The sequence below is a fragment of the Vanessa atalanta genome, chromosome 11 (assembly GCF_905147765.1).
Source record: "Vanessa atalanta chromosome 11, ilVanAtal1.2, whole genome shotgun sequence".
NCBI classification, from domain to species: domain Eukaryota; kingdom Metazoa; phylum Arthropoda; class Insecta; order Lepidoptera; family Nymphalidae; genus Vanessa; species Vanessa atalanta.
Window position 1 is genome coordinate 10,069,390 of NC_061881.1, and position 20,905 is coordinate 10,090,294.

Genomic DNA, 20,905 nt, shown 5'->3' on the forward strand with positions numbered 1-20,905 from the left:
GGTAATAACTATTTGGCAATAAATAAATGTACTCCATGTTAACGCACATTTTTTTTATTAATTTTTTTTTGTCACTGGTGGTATTAATCTACATTATTCCTGAGTGCTATAGACTATATATTTACATCATATCATTTTCTTTATAAATAAACTGCACATACATCTTGTATGGAGTACCTTTCCTATAACCTTGTATCGTATTGTATGTCATCAATTTATTTATAAATTACAAAAATGATGATAAAATGACATAAATTAGTGTCTGGCTAATGTGTAGTGTTTTTTTTAAATTTTGATATAAAAAAAATACATTTTAAACGTAATCTTTGTTAATAAATACCAAGATGTTTTTAAGAATTGAATTATATATACGTAATTCTATATTCTATGATTTACATTTTATATTTACATAAACTATCTATTAAAAAGTTATTGATAAAAAATGTGATATAAGTTTGTTTTATAAAAATCATATTCATTCGAATATCAAAACGAAAGACGTTATCAGAGAAAGCGTTTCGCATGTTGTGTATAATTATTATCATTGGCGTTTAATGTTCGCGCAAACCTACAGATAAAGAATGCCGTCCAGTGAATTAGAATTGTTGATTCGTTGAATTTACTTAACCGTATATAGATTTTTTCCTTATTAATCTATGCATTCGTAAGAAATATGTACATATGGTTTCTAAATTTTGTTACTTATGATGATTATTTTCTCATACGTTTATTTCACGTAGCAAATGGCCAGTCCGATGGCAAGTTATCTTTGACCATAGACAATAGTCATGTAAGAAGTATATATCTATTTAGGTATCACAGGAACATTTGACGCTTTTAAAATTGTTGCATTTAGATTGGGGCGTTAATATTCTTAGAGAACGGGTCGAATCTATAGTAGAGTCAAAATCGTCTCCACTGATGGCAATCGCAACGGTTTAAAACGAAGTCGATTTTCAGGCTTTTTATATAAATAACGGTCACTTGACAACTAAACGTTGGGTAAAAGTATCTCCCGCTATACGGAAAGATAGAGATGAATGTTATACAATAATTCACATCGGATTGTAGATTTTCAGAATTTTCAGAAAACATACTTTTCATACGAAGTTTTGTAATAATTAAAATAAAATACTAATTCTCTATACTAACATATATTTACCACGTAATCAAACCAAAACAAAATATTTATCCGACCTGTTTATAAACAAGTTTACCTTTGTATTTATAATAAAGCGAATATTTTATTAGCATATATGTTTATATATTAGACGCTAAGTATTTTAGCATTAATAAATTTATATATAGCTTCTTGATAGAATCGACTTCACTATCACCTTCATAAAGATCATTCTGATAAATAGATTAAAAACGCCAGCGCGTAATCATATTTATATATTCGCTAAAAACAAACAGCCTGCGTATATACAAGGTCATTGAACTCTGTCTTGCCATGATAAGCGTGTTATATGACTATATTAGTAAACATATTGCGAATTCAAAACAATCGTTTAATATTTATAATGAATATATATAACGTTATTAATATTTATTATAGAACTTTTTATTATAAATGAATTTGTTTGAAAATTGTTGCCATGCTAGATTTAAATGGTTTTTTTTTTTAAATATATAACAAAACAAGGAAAATCCTCGTTTATACATATGTATGAACGAATACGTAAATTCTAAATAATGTAACCGTGGGTAACTTTTAGACACTTTATATTTGAATATATAAATAAAGGTAAGAAGTCGATGACCTGACGTAGTGGTCAGTGAACCTGTCATCGATTGTCAGTTGTTAAAAATAAAACATCTGTTTTAAAAGTGACAACCCGTGGAATATCGCACCAGGCCCTTGCTAGGCAGTGCGTTCCCTCTCAGATCTCATCAAGTGTCTTGAAACTTATTTTGCGTCGCTGTTATAGGTGGTATGTAAATTTGGTAAAATTTGAAATAAATTAACGCGGCCTTCCTTACCCATCAAACTTTTCCAAAAATAAGTACTTTTATAAGGAATTAGCCATATACCAGTCGGTATTACAAAAACAGAGGATTTATTATAGGCTGCTACTTTTATTGCTCGTCTATTTGTAAAAAATATATTCTATTCTAGAAATAATATTTTTCGAAGATGAACTCTAATTGATTGTTTGATTTATCTTTATGAAATATTATTTCTGTTTATGAAATAATTAAGATTTTTGGAGATTCAATAATAATCATTACTTCTCCGAGTATTCCTCAAATCTGTGTCGAAGGTCGTAAGAATTTCTGGCTAAGACCCCTCCATATAACCGGATCTTCGATATTTCACTTGCGTAATTAAAACCGGCCCTAATGAACGGACATCCAAGCGTACTAGGCATCTTGTGGGCTATATCAAAACTTTTCAAGATTTTGTAAATAATTCGCTGTTCTAATTATAATCATAATTAAACTCAATGTCTCTTCTCTTTCAGAGAACTTCACCTACACAACAATTACCTCAGGGTATTACCATACGATCTCGGGAAGCTGTTTCATCTCCAGCTGCTCGGTCTTCAAGGGAACCCGCTCAGCAAGGAAATGCTCTCCATTTACAACGACAACAACGGAACCGCTAAGCTGCTGACGTACCTCCTCGACAATTTACAAGGTAAGTTATTTTTCTACTTAATCGTGTTACTAAGAAGCAATTAGTATTGAAATACGCAAATATAAAAGATATAAAATATATTTGATATGTATATAGTATGTGTTTAAAGCCGCACTGAATATAAAAAATATAGTTAAGGAATGTTATATTATACAATAAGCTATCATTGTATGAAATCGCTATGCCCTTAAGATTATTATATACTAGGAGGTATTTGCGTGAATTAAAAACTCCTCTATCGCAATAGTATTAGTGCTGCCATCTATTGACAACACAACTCAAGTTGACTCATGCCAAGTGCTGAGTGCAGTATAATGAATGTAGATGTTACAAATTACAGAAGAAATTACTTCTGTAATTTGTTTGCTATAGTAAAATAAGAAACGAGACACTTCGTATAATATAGTATTTCTTTAGTTTTAATAGATGGCGTTACCAGTTTCGTGAGTTTATTATTGGATCGAAGTACTATTACCAGTGGCGTAGCTATCGTAGGGCCAGGTGGTGCAGTGCACCAGGGCCCCTGATCTCTGGGGGCCCTCTAACCTAAGCTATGAAAAGAGCTTTGAATAGAGATGAAGTATGGATTTAACTTACTAATGATATGTTCAACTCACTGTAACCTGTATCCCATTCTTATTACTATCTATAATTTTGAATGCCAATATACGTTAAAGAGGGGGCGAGGGCCCGATTCTTTTTCTATGCACCGGGGCCCTTACCCACCTAGCTACGCCACTGACTATTACGCGGTTTACAGTAGAGTGAATTGGCTGAAATCGACACGTAAGGGAAAAGAGTTTTGCCCTCTCAAAAACATTCCTGCCTTTCTCTTATATCTATTTATATTATTTAAACTTAATTATTGTTAATGTTTTAATTCATATGTAATTTTTAATAACAAGTTTAGTTCTTGTCATTTAATTATTCTCAAACGTGGTTAATTTATTTCGTTGTATTTGTTATTTAATCATAATAAATAGCAAAAGCTTCATTCATTCAATGAAAGAGTTGATTCCAAACGGGTGTCCCACGACACATTAGTTCGCATAGACGATGTCACCAGTTTTTTCGGTGAAATGTCGAATGATTTGTTTTGAGTAACGCGATATGACCTAACAGTTAAAATTAGTTAATCCTAACGTAAGATTTCGCGTTTAAAGCGACTCTTCCTCGAGTGTTGAGTGCCAAATTTGTGTTTACAATTCATATTTTAAATAAACTCTGCGTTTTCATCATCCTTATATGATTATTGAGTTTATTTTAGAAGTATAACTGTAAGCATTTTACTATTTTTAAATATTTGTACCACGTAAAAAATGTTGTATTATAGAAATAAATCGGTTCATATTCCAAAATTACATTTACAATGTTATACACACCGTATATATATTATTAATACTGTTATTAATTTTTTATTTCGTTCGTCAATATAATCGAGAACTAGTCGTTAATTACAATAACCCTTTTAACAAAAAATAAATGGAAGTAATACCTGTACGGTATCATTTTTATATCCATGTATTTTTTTCTTATACCTCTGATGCATAATGTTTTAGATTACGAGGCCTGAGTTATTCCCTGGGCAACGGCTTCCTTTTTAGGATAACCCTTATTCCAATGATGGATGGAATGTGAAATAATTTTCTTTGAAAAACGTAGGTTTCCTCACGATGTTATTGTTCACTAAAAACTACAAATGTATTAATACTGCACTCGAAAAATGAGTGGCGTTCGCCGGGGTTTAATATAAAAATAAAATAAAAAGTGTATATTTTCTCTCTACTCTAAAATTAAAATTTAGATTTACAAATTTATGACTAAGCGGTATATCAATACTGTGTACATTTTCTTCCATAATTTTCGCGAAAGTTGGAAATTGAAATAAAAAATGCCATTTAAAATAAAAACAATCCACTAGACTTACTTACACGAACGGCTTAGTTAGTAAAATAACTACCATCGATTGCTCAAATTGAGTTGTCCGCGAACGTCACGCGCCTCCATTACTTCTTTTATTTAGGCAGCGTGATCTCTCGATACCTTAATAGCCTTTTTCTTTTACACCGTATTTTCTTTATTATGATTTCATGAATTATATAGAAAGTATTATTTTGTTATTGTTATATTTATTTCAGAGCAATCATTGTGGCTTGTTACGGTTTGAATTTTTACGTCGTAATTGATTCAATCTAAATGTTCAATTTTATTTAAATTGATATAATTTCAATCTATAATACACATTAACAAGAAATATCAATGGTTTAATTCTGTATACAAATTAAGACAAAAACCTTTTTATTTCTATTTTTGTTTATTGAAATCTAAGATATAAAAGGCGGTTTTTTGTGTACCCTCCCCGGTTTTACACGGGAACGATAAGAGTTTATTTTATACACAACTTTTACATTGAACAAGAAATATAAAAAAATAACGAATAAATATTATTGTTTTTTTTTTCCGATTAGGAAAGTTGAAACTCTCGGCTTTTGCAAGAAAATATAATGCATGTATTATATGTATATGTATATGAACCTTCCTCTTGAATCACTCTGTTATGGAAATCGCATTAAAATCCATAGCATAGTTTAAAGATCTAAGCGTTCAGACGGCGGGAAGCGACTTTATTTTATATCAAGTAGAGATTTTAATTCAGAGTAATAACAGCGACTTGTTACAGTTTAAATTTTTATGTTTATTTTTTATCTCTAAATGTTCCATTCGATTAAATTGATATCATCAATAAACAAAAATCTGTACTAAGAAATATAAATAGTTTAATTTTGTATAAAAATAGAAAGAAAGAACGATTTGTTACTCTTTTATTTATTGAAAACTAAACTGTCAGATATCACATTAACAGCCTGTAAATTTTCCCACTGCTGGGTTAAGGCCTCCCCGCCCTTTGAGGAGAAGGTTTGGAGTATATTCCACCACGCTGCTCCAATGCGGGTCGGTGGAATACACATGTAACAGAATTTAGTTGAAATTAGTCACATTCAGGTTTTATCACCACGTTTTCTTTCACCGTCGAGCATGAGATGAATTATAAACACAAATTAAGTACATGAAAATTCAGTGGTGCTTGTCTGGGTTTGAACCCGCAATCATCGGTTAAGATGCACGCGTTCTAACCACTGGGCCATCTCGGCTCGCAAATAAACAAACTGTCAGATATTAAAGTCGATTATTTATACGTATATATTCGTACATTAAAAATGTATAATAATTATTGTAAAGTCGAACATATAGTGATGTCTTGTCCATTCCTCCAACTTTTTCGTTCGTGCCTTGTCAAGTTGTACATCTTGTTATTTGGTATGGGAAGAACAACAGTATAGTAATGCGTATTATTAAATATAATTACTATTATAATATGCCTCAAAACATTATTTATATATTAAAAATGTAACGAAGAAGAAATCGATAGGCCATTTATAAAAAATACATTTTCAAGTTTAAAGACACGTCCGTAAAACCATTTTAATTTACCAATAAAAAAAATATTTTAAGGAATTTTTAAATAATACATAAATACTTTATCGCTTTCAAAATGACTAAAACCACTTCGATAAGATTAACATTTAATTACTTGTTTCTTTATTCAGGCCACGGTGAGAGCAATTCTTTTGAGACGAATTGATGCACTCTGAATTGAATTCGTTTTTGTTGAAAATTCTCCGTTTATCCAATCTTTGAATTACGTACATACTTAAGGTTTTATTGTTTTATCTTTAATCATTTCATTAATTTGTTTATATTTTTGCTCTTTTTAAAAGATATTGAAATCACTTTGATAAAATTTCATGATAAGTTAATTCGTATTTTTTAAATTAGTTTACAGAGATATATACTTTTGTAATTAAATCTCTCTTGAAATATTATAGTATTTGTAATGTTTCTTAAACTGTTTGATTTAAAAATATTTTATACTAGTTTGCGTCTGCGTCTTCGTCCGCGCGTTTAAGGGAGTCAGGTATTGAGGTACAAGGCTTGCTTCATAATAAACTTTATCAAAGCCGTGAAAGCGTAACAGTCAGACAGACATACAGAGTTTACTTTCGAATTTTTAATGTTACTAATTATATATTCATTTGTTAATATAAGGAAACTAACCAGAACTGTTAGCGACTTGCGTTTAATCATTCATCTAATTTGTGTTAAATGTGTCTTTAATATTAGTAACTAATATTTATTGATTTACTAAATTAGTTAAGAAGTTATATAAAATACGTTAACTATGGTTTTTCGTTTCTTGCGAATATTAATAGGTTTATTAAATTTTATATTCTTTTGTCTTCTTTAAATAATAATTCTTATTTAATGAACTAAGAAAGCGTATTGATAAAAAAGCCACTATCGATAAGAATAGTCCTACAAAATATCGATAATACCAAAGTTTAATTAATTATATAAAGGGAACCCATGCCTTTAATTTTACTCGTTACGAATCAAATCCGAAGCGCATCGCTCGACCCACTAGCGATTGATCTAAAAATCGAAATAAGAACGCGAAGGTCGCGCGGATCACAAATGAAAGTCATCAACGAAATCCCGGTTGTTCAACAAAAATGTCTGATTACACTCGACCGAGACACAACAATAAATCCGCGGGAGATATGATTGTCTCACTCCAGCACAATAGCGTTAGAAAGTGTGGGAAGACATGCCGTCTATGTAATTGATTGTTTTATACTCCGTTACCGAGGCTATAGGAGAAAACGTCCGTGGAAATGTCTGTTACAAGGTTGTAGTTTTATTTTTGTGAGTGATATTGAAAATGTATTGTTCTTAAATGGTTCGTAGCTTTTCAATTGACACTGACCATAGAGTAACAGGCGAACAATTCCGCGTGACTGGTTTCAATGGATACTGGTCTTGTTAAACGATTGTCTGGTTTATTTTGGTCATTCGCTCTGACTGCGTTTCACTAAACGATGTACAATAGCGGATATGTGGCTGCAAAGTATTTATTGTTATTGGAATTTTACTTCAGTTATATATTTTTATATATTTTTATTTATGGTATTTATTATCGCTAATAGACGTTGAAACTGTCAGAAGTAATAAATATACTTTACACCGTCAACGGGCTGCTAAATATGGGAACGCCTTCCCTCTGATTACACTAGCTCGGTTATCCTTTAAACATAAAAACGGAAATACAAAATTATTGCTGTTTGGCGGTTAAGTAATTGATGAGTTTTACCAACCTAGAACTTAACTATAAACAGCGGACGTGCTTGCATAAAACCTTACAAGCAAATACAAAAATTTCTAGTTTCGAATATATATAATATAATATTTTGATTTGTTATTGAAATATTTTAAATACTGGCCATTTAAATTTTTGAATTATCCGTACTTAATTTAAAAGTATTTAATAATTTAATTTTAAATTTTTTCTCATAACAGGTACCATTTTACGTTGGTATTGTAAATACGTAGGCAGCTTTAGAGCGCTATTTAATTAGACCATCTGAACTCTCTACATGAAGTATGTAGTCAAGATAGATGACCTAATGGATAAAATGCGTAATTGTTAACCGAAGTTCGCGGATTCAAATCACATCTGTTTTTTTTATGCATTTAATTACTTGCTAAGTTATTAGAAAAGAAAACATGAAAAAATCTTCATCATCGATGAGAATTACGAGCCAATAGGATAGAATGTTAGATTGAACAAAGTCATCTAGACGAGGGTAGATTTAAAAAATATCTACATATATATTTAGAAATTATTTTGAAAAGTTATTAAAACCAGTTACAGCGTTCACGAAGTAATAAAACGAAGCAAAAAGGTGTCAAATTCATTTAAAGAAAGTACGAAAAAAAAACAAGCTCCATTTAACTGAATGATAAAAAGTAATAAATATTCATAAGTGAAATATAATTGATTTATGATATAATCAATAAATATGCCTCCGTTTGATCCGTTGTGTTTTGTGAAAGTTATCGTGAAGCGAGGTTGTTGAGTTAGGTTAGTGTTTCCACTACGTATTATTGCGTAAGTATTTTGAAAGTTAAACTGGTATCGAAATCGTGCGGAGTCGCGGCGAATCGCTTGTTTTTGTTAGGGCATATAGAGCAGACTTGCTTTTTACTAGTACACTAAGGTACATTTGTTTTTTTTTTGAAAATCAAGTCTTATGTAATAGTTAATTTCTTTGAATTTTTAGAGGGGAATGTGAACCATCTGAGCATGATAGTTTTCACTCCCGACTATAGAAATATACGCAACAAATAGAAGTCGTTTCTTTAATTGGCAATAAACACTTGCGTGTAATATTTTATTTTTCTTAAGTGGTCATTATTGCCTGTAGACGTTATGTTTCTCGGTTTGGCTCATTAACCCTTAAATCTAGAATACAGCAAAGTATTAATATTTGGCTGTAGAATATCTGACGAGTGGGTGTTACCTAACCCGATGGGGTTGTAGGAAACCCTATCACCAGCTATAGCTTGTTATTCAATACTATTATCTATTTTAATCTATTTTACCTCAAGAACTTATCTTTGTATCGTTTCCTCTCAGAGCACAGTAAATCTTGGAGCAATAGATTTAACTCCAGGACTTATAGCATTCACTTGCGACAAGAGTTCTCGTTCTAGTGAATCGGTCTTGCGATTCAACTGTGAAATAACTCTAGTAATATTTGCTACTATTTCTTGTAATTATAATTTGTCTTATAGTAATCATTATCTATATGATGTTTGTTACTAAATCATGGAAAATATGAAGATCTGCGACTGGACGAATTTGGGTGTATGGAATAGAAACTGTCTATCCTGTATTGACACTTATGCTTGCTAATAATACACAGTTGTTCTGTATCTATACTAATACTATAAATGCGATAGTAATAGTCTGTCTGTTTGTCCGTCTGTTGCTCTGTGACGACCAATACACTGAACCGAAGTTAATGAAATTTAAGATGTTGAACTCCATGGAAAGACGTAGGACTACATATTTATTCTTGACGATCACCCCCTAACACGTAAGCGAAGTCGCGGTTGACAACTAGTTTTTTTTAAAGTTATGTTTCAATCTTCAATGCTACAAATAAACAAACTTTGATGTTCTAATTGATTTTGTTGGCTCTCTTTGCTTAAATTTTCCTTGAATGTCATTCGCATTTGTCTCGACGTTCTGTGTCGGATCACTTTTGTGTGACTCTTGAGTTCTCTCATATCAGTTTAAAGACCTCGTTAAAATTATATAAAAGAACAATAAAGAACAACGTCACCATATCAACTAAACACGTACACAGATAAAATATAATGACTCGTTTATTGTCATAGACTTATTATGTTTTTAAATATATGATTTTAAAGACTTGTCTAACTATGGGTACAAAGTTTTAAATATCACTTTGCAATTACGATTGTTATCCACGTACGACCTACAATAGTGTTGTAAGAATATATTACTAGTTTTTGACTGGTCATCGATTCTCGTGGAATGACAATGTAATCGACACGCCCGGTCCGACCGGTGAAAGTGTTCGCGAAAGTGAAGCCGGAACCGTGCGGTGACGTCACGCGCGATTTGCGCAAGAGCACCTCCTATGGCGACATTGCGAAATGTTATCTCGTATTGTTAGTGTTGCGATTTAAGATTTAATTTATTCGATATTTAGTCTTATAAAATTTTAATATATTAAGTGTTAACTGCGTAATTTAAATAATTTCTTACCTTTTTCTTTTTCGTGAGTGGTTTTTATATTGTCCAACTCTTTCTTTTCGATGACCGTTTTAATGAGGCTAAAGTTTGTAACCGCATCACGAATGCAACCGCAAAAAAGAAATCATGATTTTTTAACAGTTTTTTACTTACGACTGAGGTCACGTTTTAATAAACGCATTTAAATTCAAATTAACGTAATTCGGCTCGGATCCTAAAAGGATTTTAAATTTTGACGAGGTTCTTTTGTCGTTCACGAAAGTAATTGAGATATAAAAATTTTTAACACGTTTATTATTATTATTTAAAAACGTACAAGATTAATTCGTGTCAGAGGTATTCTGCTGGCCTTCTTGTTCTCTGTTCTTGTTAATCAATATTTAATCCGAACTTTTATGCAAATTATTAACTTTCGAAAAATTTATTCACGATAAACAAATCCTACTTAAATTAAATAATGAATTTATTTTTGAATTAGAAATATCTCACATCACTATCAATAAGTTCTAAGCATTAATATCTAACATTGCTTCTAAAGATAGTGCGCTAATCATAGGTTTTCAGTTGTCCCAAGTACGAAGGGCGGACGCTAGATGCAAGGGCGGGACGACCTTGTCCCGACAGGGCGCAGTCTAGAGGTCGGGGATGTACCTTCCCTACCAGTCCTGTGTCAATGTTTGCGTTCACATGACAAAAGTTTTAATAGTCTATTGTTTGGTTTTTGTTTTCGGTGTCTATTTTCAAAACGTTTCATTTGAAAACTCCTTTTCTCAAAATGCGCACCCAAATACCTATTATTATTGAGATACTTTTTATTGTATTTATTTATAAAAAATATATATAAGAAATAAACATATATCGATAAATATGATTTAAACATCCCTGCTTTCTCTTACCGGGACTAAAATAACTTCAATCGTGAAAACGCGAACGACTGAATGATGATTTCTTATAAACGGCACATTTCCATCGGATTTCGCCGAACATTTTAGTGTAATATTATTACTCACGTAGTTATACTATAAACTAGTAGACCTGGTCACGCGTTATTGTGGCCACGTAACATGTTCGATAATGTTTAGTCAAAAACCTTTGAAGCACGCTGAAAATAGTGGTCGAAATATTCAGCGGTTTTTGCGCGAGTCGCGCTAAAAAACAGCGATCATTTTACAAATATAGATCACATCTATTACATACATTTATAACACTTATTTTGTATATACGCCTTATTGTATATACGTCATTATTTTGACATATTCATTGTAGGTAAAGACTTTTTCATGATACACGCGATGTTTACATTAATTAATTATCCATTCACACCAGACAATGAACCTTATCATATTTTTTTTATATAATTTGGAGTTTTGTAATGTAATATATACATTTTATAAAATTAAAAAGAAAAATTTATTTATAATACATTTTATTTTTATTTATTTTCTACCTAAGAACTAAGCTGGCCCTGATAGTGGGCCTTATCTGAACCAAAAATCATAGGTTCAAGTATGGGCAAGCACGATTGAGATTTCACGTGCTTCTTCGGGTACGCAAATTACCGAGGTTGAGTAGGACGGACATAATTTTCTCAAAGGTTCAATAAATACCTATCGAAATAATCTTGCCTTAATTTAAATGAAGTAGGTACATTTTAGGCGTACATACTTTAGGCGTATGCCTATTTATGAAAAACCTGCGTAACACTCATAAATTACCCGTTTTACTTCACCCTTGATTTGAAATATTAAAAAAATGAACAACCGGTCGAAAAGGACACGTCGACAACTGTTACAGTTAGGTCAGATTTCCAAGGGATAATACATTTAAAACGTTAACAGCACTCGGTTATCGAAGGGCGGACAGACGTCCTATCCTCATGTCTAAAGGTCGCCTTACCTTACGGCATGCATAACCTTAAGATTATTCTTCAGTCGTCTTAAAATACATGACCTTGATGTAACAAATGCTTATGAACGGATATCAGGATCACTTCAGCGTCGTATCGAAATGTTTTATTCGAGATCTAAGTGATCTTCTTGTTTGTACATCTAATATCTAGTGAATAAGTACTCGTAACGGGTGTAGACAAAACTTTATGGGTAAATCTATAGCATACCTATATATCATTTCTATTTATAATGAATACTGTTATTTTTTAGATCGTCATTTTTAAGATTCATATGAATGTAATACGTGTAGTAATTTACTATCTTGACTGCACCTATATCGATAAAATTACGTACTATATGCTTGGTTAGTTAGTAGGATTTTGTACGTCTGTGTAGGTCACCAGGTACCTACCACCAAGTCGTCATATATTCTACCGCCAAGCAGCAATAGTATTGTTTTCTTCTTTGATGTTAGGAGGGTGAGTGAGACAGCGTACTACAAGATTCATAACATCTATTTCCCAAGGTTGGTGATGCATTGGCGATCTAAGGAATGGTTAATATTTCTACACAGCGCCCATGTATATGAGCGGTGGTGACAAATTTGACTTCAAGAAATCTTTTATAAGGCTTATATATAAAAACTTACCTATGTAACATAATTCATAATCATTCTAAATATACATTAAATTAAATATAAAAATAAAAGAACACGAAGTTTTAAAAAATTTGTATATTAATGTAAAATTGACGGTGACATTACACCAGTTAATGCTTGGTAAATTAAATGATGTTGAATTCGTTTCGAATGTTTTACATACTTATCATTATTAAAAAAACTTAATTTGTTCTGGTCTTGTGTTACGTCTGTACCGTGGTCCCCGACTCTTTCAAATGTTATTTTTGTTATGTTAACAAAATATCATTTACTTTAGTTTGATATTTCGTTTTTATTTTAAAGAATGCACCAGATTTTCTCATATTTGATTTGACATTTTGTGTTGATTTAAGAGAATGAGAATTATAACTTATTATAACTAGAATTGGTTGAGAATGGTTGCCCGGCGGGGGGTGGTGTTGTGATCGGGAAGTATTGAATTAATTTATTTCTTATTAATTATAAAAGGATAGTATGAATTCTATTTTACCCGGGCGGGACGGGTGGTTTTTCATAAAAATTAAAGCTCGTCAAATACTATGAACAAAAAAAAAAGAAAATCGTTAAAAAATAGAGGAAAAAAGTAACAACTGAACTGTTTTATCGTTCCTATTTATATATGTACATATATAAATAGTTAAATAAATAATTATAAATATATAATCAAAGGGAAAGGAGGCCTTTAGCCCAGCAGTGGGAAATTTACAGGCTGCTAATGCTAATATAAAAAAAAAACAAAGCTAGTAGGTACCTACTGATGCTATAATGTTCAAGCTCTTTGTAATATGAAGCTTACATTGTATTTGTTGATTTCGAGGCGACATTTTATAACACATTCATCTTCATTGACTGGAATAAACATATAATGACACAACTTAAATATATTTATCGACTTCAACTAACGACATCACGACGTACTACCTATTTGTCTCGTACGAAAATCCTTGAATTTATACGAAATGGATACAAATAGGTATCGGAGAGTCCAGATAGCTCTTAATATTGTGATCTTAGAGGCTCGACACAGCGTTGTTTATTGCGTCGTAAACCGAGCTCGTGCCGTAAACCGACACAACTCAGAATTAAGATACGATTTCTTTGTGAAAAGGGCTTTGCTGAACGCGTCTCCGCGACGCCGCGCTCACGTATCGTAAATACACTCGGATGAGTCTACATTAAATACCCATTAGATTTTATTGTTTCCAGGGAGGTTAGAGTCATATATTATAATAAAATGGTGTTATAATTATTTTAAAGGTAAATACAGTACAGGTACAGTGGTTAGTGCAACAGACTTGCGCATACGGGCTCGGGTTCGACGAGAAATACGTATTTCAATCAGGCATTTCCAAATTAAATATTAATGGTACTTTCAAAATAAACTTAAGTGGAACGTAAATCTATTAAAAGAATTGTTTTTTTTTTTTTAATTGCTATTGAACGAATTCTGTACAAAAATTAATGTATGCAATCCCCACACATCTTCAATCATATAGGATTTAGACGATCTAATAAAATAGAGTTAAAAAAAAAAAACAAAAAATTGTATTTATTATAAAAGGAAAAATGTATTGCTCCCAAGGATGGATTACACTGACTTTGTGAAGACGGATAGCAAAGAAAGTATTCTATTGGCTATTCACGTCAATTTCCACTTGGTTTAGATTATCGTGTTTTCAAACCACTAACATATTCTTTATTATGAGATAGTTTTATAATAATTTTTAAATTAAACAGAACTTTAGATTTCAGTTGTTATATATTTATGGATACCGTACACGTATTACGTATTTTCATTCGATTCATAAACGTTTAGGTTGAATTTGGATATTTTATATAGTATGGTTACCAAGTCAAATCGTTGAATAAAATAAAGCAGCCGTAGCATAGGCTTGTAACGTAAGTGAAAGTATAGCTTTGAGCGGCGCCAATCAAAAACGCATTAGCTCGAAACGCGGCGCCGGCGCAGGCGCGTACGTTCAGTGTTGTTCTAATGTTTGTTTCGGATATCGATATATTTTAAGCTTGCTATAATATTTGAATATTATTTATTTAAACCGAAGAAGGTGAATGTATTTGTTTTATTGTCTGTATCATTAAAACATAAGCACCTTCAATGTAAAAGGCAAAAGCATAATTTATATAACTACATATTTCAAAAATTGTAGGTTTAAATTTTCTTTCATTAGCTAAATAATTGCAATTGAAATTTATTGTTATACTTTAACGACTTAACTATAAACCCCCCACCCACCTTCCGCGCCGATGAAGCTGCGGGCGGAAACTAGTTATATAATTTCCCTTTTTTTCATTTTAGTACGTTAAAATAATGAGTCGTTACGCAATCCCCGGACTTACCTAACGTTGATAAGGACTAGAACCGGTCCATACTTTGATAACTATTACATGTTCGAGCAGCAAGGAAAGGGCCATTAGGAGCCTTTATTGTACTTACAAAATGATTGCAATTGCGATAACGCTAACAACTTGCTGCTATTAGTTTCTGTTTGGATCGAGAGGACCGATGGAAAGTGGGATGCGATAATGGTAGTATAATTGACGTACAAATTCCATTTTAGCGAGTTTTCGAAGCTAACCACAGGTTACCACTACGAGTATATGTTTTGTTCATATGGCCTTTTAGTTTCACTGTGTGTTTTGTGAGTAATATTAATTTTCTAGCAATATCTAATTGTTCAGTTGTTTTGTTTTGAAGTAGATATATGTATGTTGTTGTTGTTGTTGTTTAACTTATAAGGCAACTGATACCAAGGTTCTCTATTCCTGAGTTAGATTCTCGTTAGTAAATTATTAGGGGTCTACTTCTTCGCTCGCGTTTTAGGGGTCGGTCCGGATTTTGGTACAAAAAAGCCTATATCCCTCCTTCGTTGAGGTTCAAGCTTGATTCCTACAAACTTTCATCAAATTCTGTTTTGTGGTTAGGTCAGACAGAGTTACTTTCGCATTTATTATATTAGTATAGGTTGTTTAAATTGACAGTTACAGCAAAACAAAAAAGAAAAAATAAAAAAAAATGGACTTTTTTTATGTAATGATTATTAAATTTTATTTAATGTTTATTAAATTATCTTCTAATCGTTCTTTGACACGTAAATAAAATTATTTTGCACAACACTATGTTAGAATTTTATTAATTAAAACAATAATTCTCTTTTTATTTTTAAGATACTCTAAGCACGCAATTTATATTCTCCATTCCGTCCAATGAATTCACATCACAGAAGTATTCCTTCAATAAGCGTACTTTTTGAAAGTGTGATTCATATCGAACACAATACGAAAGTATCAAAACGCCTGCCTTTCATAATAGTGTTACGTAAAGCTCAAGAGAAATCAGCTTGCTCTCCGGCGTTATAGCTAAACTGAGAGTTCGAGATCCATCACCGGAACCAATTCAATTGGATTTATCTATTAAATGTGAAACTTTGAGTCATCGTTGCTTTCGCATCATATGGTCGCGTAGTTAAGTGAAACATACTCGAAACTTAGATACTACTGACAATACATCAATTAATAACAAATTGTTAACATTAAGGTTATACAATTTTTTAATGGCTGATTGTCGTAGGGCACCGATTATTTCACCAATGTCACGTTCGAGGGAGAAGACTCGGTCGAGGTTACAGGCTTAATTTAATTTAGTTTAGCAGGCGTTATAGTAGATAGTAATACTTTATAATTCTATAATTGATTTAACATGAACTTAATCCGATGGAGGTTGGTGGCAGATTCGGCAGATCTACATCCGACATTTTCCAGGTTTCCTTACGGTGCTATCTAACTCAAATTAAATACGTGAACATTTGGTGGTGCTTGACTGCGTTTGAACCTGTGAAGTGAAGGAAGAAAGTGAAGAATGAATATATCATTCATTTGTTATAACCAGTATGCTATGTCGGCTCTTATACTTTTAAATCGTTTAATTGATTTAACTTACCCCATCTTGGCCGAGTTGATTTCCATATGTTATCGTTTTTTAAGGTATAAATTATAATTAGTTTTAACACGCGACTTCGCTCCCTATTTAGGTGTTGGTCGTAAAGTTAGGTATAAAAAGTAGCCTATTTAATTCCTGGGAGTTTTTATCAAATTATTTTTAATACGGAGTTAATTTCGTATTTGTAATATTAGTCCATATATTGTCAATACTATTTATATAAACAAATCGAGTGTGTCCGGACAAAGAACCCTGACTATGCATGTGTTGAACTAGTGTTTATAATTCATCTCGTACTCGACAATAGAGGAAAATATTTTGAGGAAACTTGACAAGAAATATTGACACACGTGTATCCGCTAATCTGCAGAGGAGCACCGTTGTGAAATAACCTTGATCATTATTATTAGCAAGAGAAAATACCTCCATATGGTAACCATTACTATTTATGGTTTGCTACTTCATATTATATATTTATATACTCTTGTATAATAATATGTTAGTTTAATAAAACGGTTCACTACACTACATTACAATCATCAAAACTGACCTATTGTTTGGGCTCGTTTAAAAAATCAAATTACTACGCGTATTCACTCATTACGGACTTAGTCTTCCTAAGCAGCTAGCTAGAAGACTATTGTCGATTCAAATCCAGATAGACAAGTATAACTCAGTTTTCATGTGCTTTATTTGTCTTAAGTTCATCATATGCCAGAAAGTGAAGTGAAACGTGTAGAAACCCGCATACGTTTGATGGAACCCTTCCACATTCCATAGCGTGGTGAGAAGAGAAGCCCTTTTCTTAACTGTGGGATGTTTTGAGGTTGATACATTTAAGATAAACCTTCTAGATTTACTTACAAATTCTCTTAGTTACATACAATTATACAAATTAATCTAATTATTTTTTTATTACATTTAAAATAGAGAAATACGTCAAGAACGATTATATTATTTTGTTTATAGTAAGTATTTAAACAGAATTCTACACGAACTTTTTATTTTAGAAATGGTTATTCGTTTGTTTTCTTTTTCATTATTTGCTATCGTCCAATGTTATCTCAACAACTTTCTCTTATTAAATTAGTTTTATTCGCAAGTTATATAACATATAAAGCGTTACGTTTAGATAAACTTATATAATATGCATATACAACTTTAGTATATAAACTGTGATAGCGACAAATGATTCGTTGAAAGATATAAAATTTTATCGTAATAAATTAACGATATAATTGTTACTATAATAATGTCTTAGTTACAGTAATTAAGTAAGGATTATGTTGAGTACGATTACAGATTATTATGTAAAATATTTCATAACGAATAGTACTGATTCTTTTAAAACCGAAGCATTTAACAATGATTAATGATACGAGCCTCATCACTTACGCAACAGCGTGCCCATAACAGACTGTAACCTTAATAACTTTCACCTAACACGAATTGGTAATCAGCCGGTTCGTAATAACCATAATAACGAGTAATAAAACTATTTGCAACGCATCCACGATAGTGAGAGTGGATGTATATATTTTGTTCGAACACGCAATGTTAAAGGTCGTCGTTGACGCCGATTGCTTTCCTTTTATAGTTTTACGAATTTCATCTAAAAGCTATGTTGTAACAAAAAGTCTGATGTTGTTAAGAGGATTATGAAAGTACCTAACAAAGTCGACCCGTAATCGAAGTTAGAATCGTCGGATTAACGAAACGGTTTCTAAAGATTAAACGATGTAGCCGTGCGTCTGCATACTTGTATAAATTATTTTTATCTCAGATATTTAAATTTTTATAACTGGTAACATGGTTAAATTTACTTTTTTTTTAAATTTCTTACACCTGATAAGAGTAAAAATTGTTATTCGAATTTGAGTGCCATATGTAACGTTTCATAGAGACGATATGGCCCAATAGTGAGCACGCGTACATCCTAGCCGATGATTGCGATGCTGAATTTTTTGAAACGTGCGTGTGTCTAATTTCAACGAAATTTTGCCACATGTATTTTCACCCGCATTGGAACAGCGTGGTGGAATATGCTCCAAATCTCGTCTTCAAAGGTAGCGGAGGCATTAGGCCAGCTGTGGGAAATTTACAGACTGATAATGTTAATGTATATGTAACGTGTCTGGTTTAGTTTCACTATAGAGTGAACGGAAGGCACTCGTTTCTATTTCTATGTTTCCTTGCCTTTCATTCACAATACTATTTACTTTTTGTAATATATTTTTACGAATAAAATAAGAGACGTTTTTTTGTAATGCCTAACTGAAAAACTGATACCAGATGCAGCGTTTTCGGAGGTTTTAGTACTTCATGTTATATATATAATAACATTAGGTATATACCTAATTAACGTGACGAGCGAGCATGTTATTGTAAAAATATAAACACACATAAAATGTTCCGTATAAAACTTAACGCTTTCAATTTCATTTAACTCGCATTTTCTTATATTTTATTGAAGGACACTGACCTAAATTGTGCTTCAAATATATGAGACTTCACTGTATTTTTATTTAAATTGTAATTAGTTTTGTGATGTCATATCCGCAACAGACTTTCGATACGACTCATGATGAAAGTTCGTCGTAAACACGTATGCAATTATGCATATGCTAAATGAGATTTCATACGAAGACCGAAGCTATCTCTATAAAATCAAAACTCACAATCCAATATCGACTTTATGTGTCACGAATAAAGAATATAATTAATTATCGATATATTATTGATATGTGGTGATATTTTTCAACGTCGTACGAACCAGGTAGACTTTTATCGAGAGAAAGAGAAGTTGACTCATTAAGTTTACTTTCACCCAACCCTGTGGGCGCGAGTTTCCGAAGGTCGATATAAACATATTTTGATTTGACGTTTCGCGTGATCTTTTTTGTAGGTACTAAAATGTTTATTTACATAAGAATGATTTACATTAATGCCTTAATTGTACACGAATTAATATTTAGTTATTGTACAAATAATGACCTCATGGAATAGAGGCAGGAATACCAATAATAATGTACTAACTGATGTGAGGTTATTAGCAGTTTTGTACTTCTCGAATCTCAAAATCGAAGTACAGTAGAACGCCGATTATTCGAAATAATTGGGACCGGGGTCAATTCGGATAATAGGCTCGTAATAAAGAATAACGAACTGTCACACATAGAATAAACTTTATTAAGTTTGACAAAAATGACTTAGTTTTAATTTTTTATATTACGCTTAGGATCAATTCGGATAATAATTGATGATTCGGTTAATCTGCGTTCGGATAATCGGCGTCATGCTGTAAATTAAAATCTTATCAATATCGTTACGAAATGATATTGAAGCTTCGAAATTTGAAAATAGAACATTCTTTTATATCTGTGACTCGCTACCCGTCCCGGCTTCACACGGGTATAATAAGGGTTTTAAAAATAATAATAAATTTAAAAATAATAATAAACACAGTTTTACATTGAAGAACAAAAGGGTTTTTCCGTTGAAATTCTAGGCCTTTATCTACTATAATACACATTTATTATACAAACAAACCTTCCTCTTGGATTACTCTGGTTATTGATGGGCACATGAAAATCTGTTGCTTAGTTTAAAAGAACTAAGCGAAAAGAGACTGTTTTATACTATGTAGATAAATAAAAAAACTTGTTTATATATAATAGTATGTTAATGTTTTACATATAAAAAACGAACGTCTTTGTGTGTTTCGTTTGTAAAGGTCTGTTTTTTTTTTTCTTGAAAATATTGGCGCTTAAAGAAATAACACGGATTTGAACATTTGATTGTTGAAATAATTGTTTTTTATTGCTAAAATGTTGCGACAGATTATATCGAGGAAGTAATTTTCAGTTTTGTGGTCGAGAGGTCAAGACCGTCTTTATCTTTTTTCCTTCATAACACATTGTTATTATTTTTAAAATTTTGTGATATCTTTATTGCTTTTGTAGGATTATTAAAGGGAAGTATTTAGCGAGGTTAATCGCGGAAGAATACACTAAATATAACGACTAAATATTTGGTCTTGGAACTTGGGTTAAAGTTTGTTTTTTCTTCCAAAAAA

The 20,905-nt window shown here is 31.7% G+C and overlaps 1 protein-coding gene across 2 annotated transcripts in view; it reads left to right on the forward strand.

The window, feature by feature from the left end:
- The window catches only part of LOC125067421 (CCR4-NOT transcription complex subunit 6), a 197,373-nt gene that overhangs the window by 20,342 nt on the left and 156,126 nt on the right, over window positions 1-20,905 (forward strand). For both annotated transcript variants that reach the window (XM_047676024.1, XM_047676025.1), the window contains exon 4: window positions 2,466-2,641. In XM_047676024.1, the coding sequence (XP_047531980.1) occupies window positions 2,466-2,641 (176 nt within the window). The remainder of the gene's footprint in view (window positions 1-2,465; window positions 2,642-20,905) is intronic.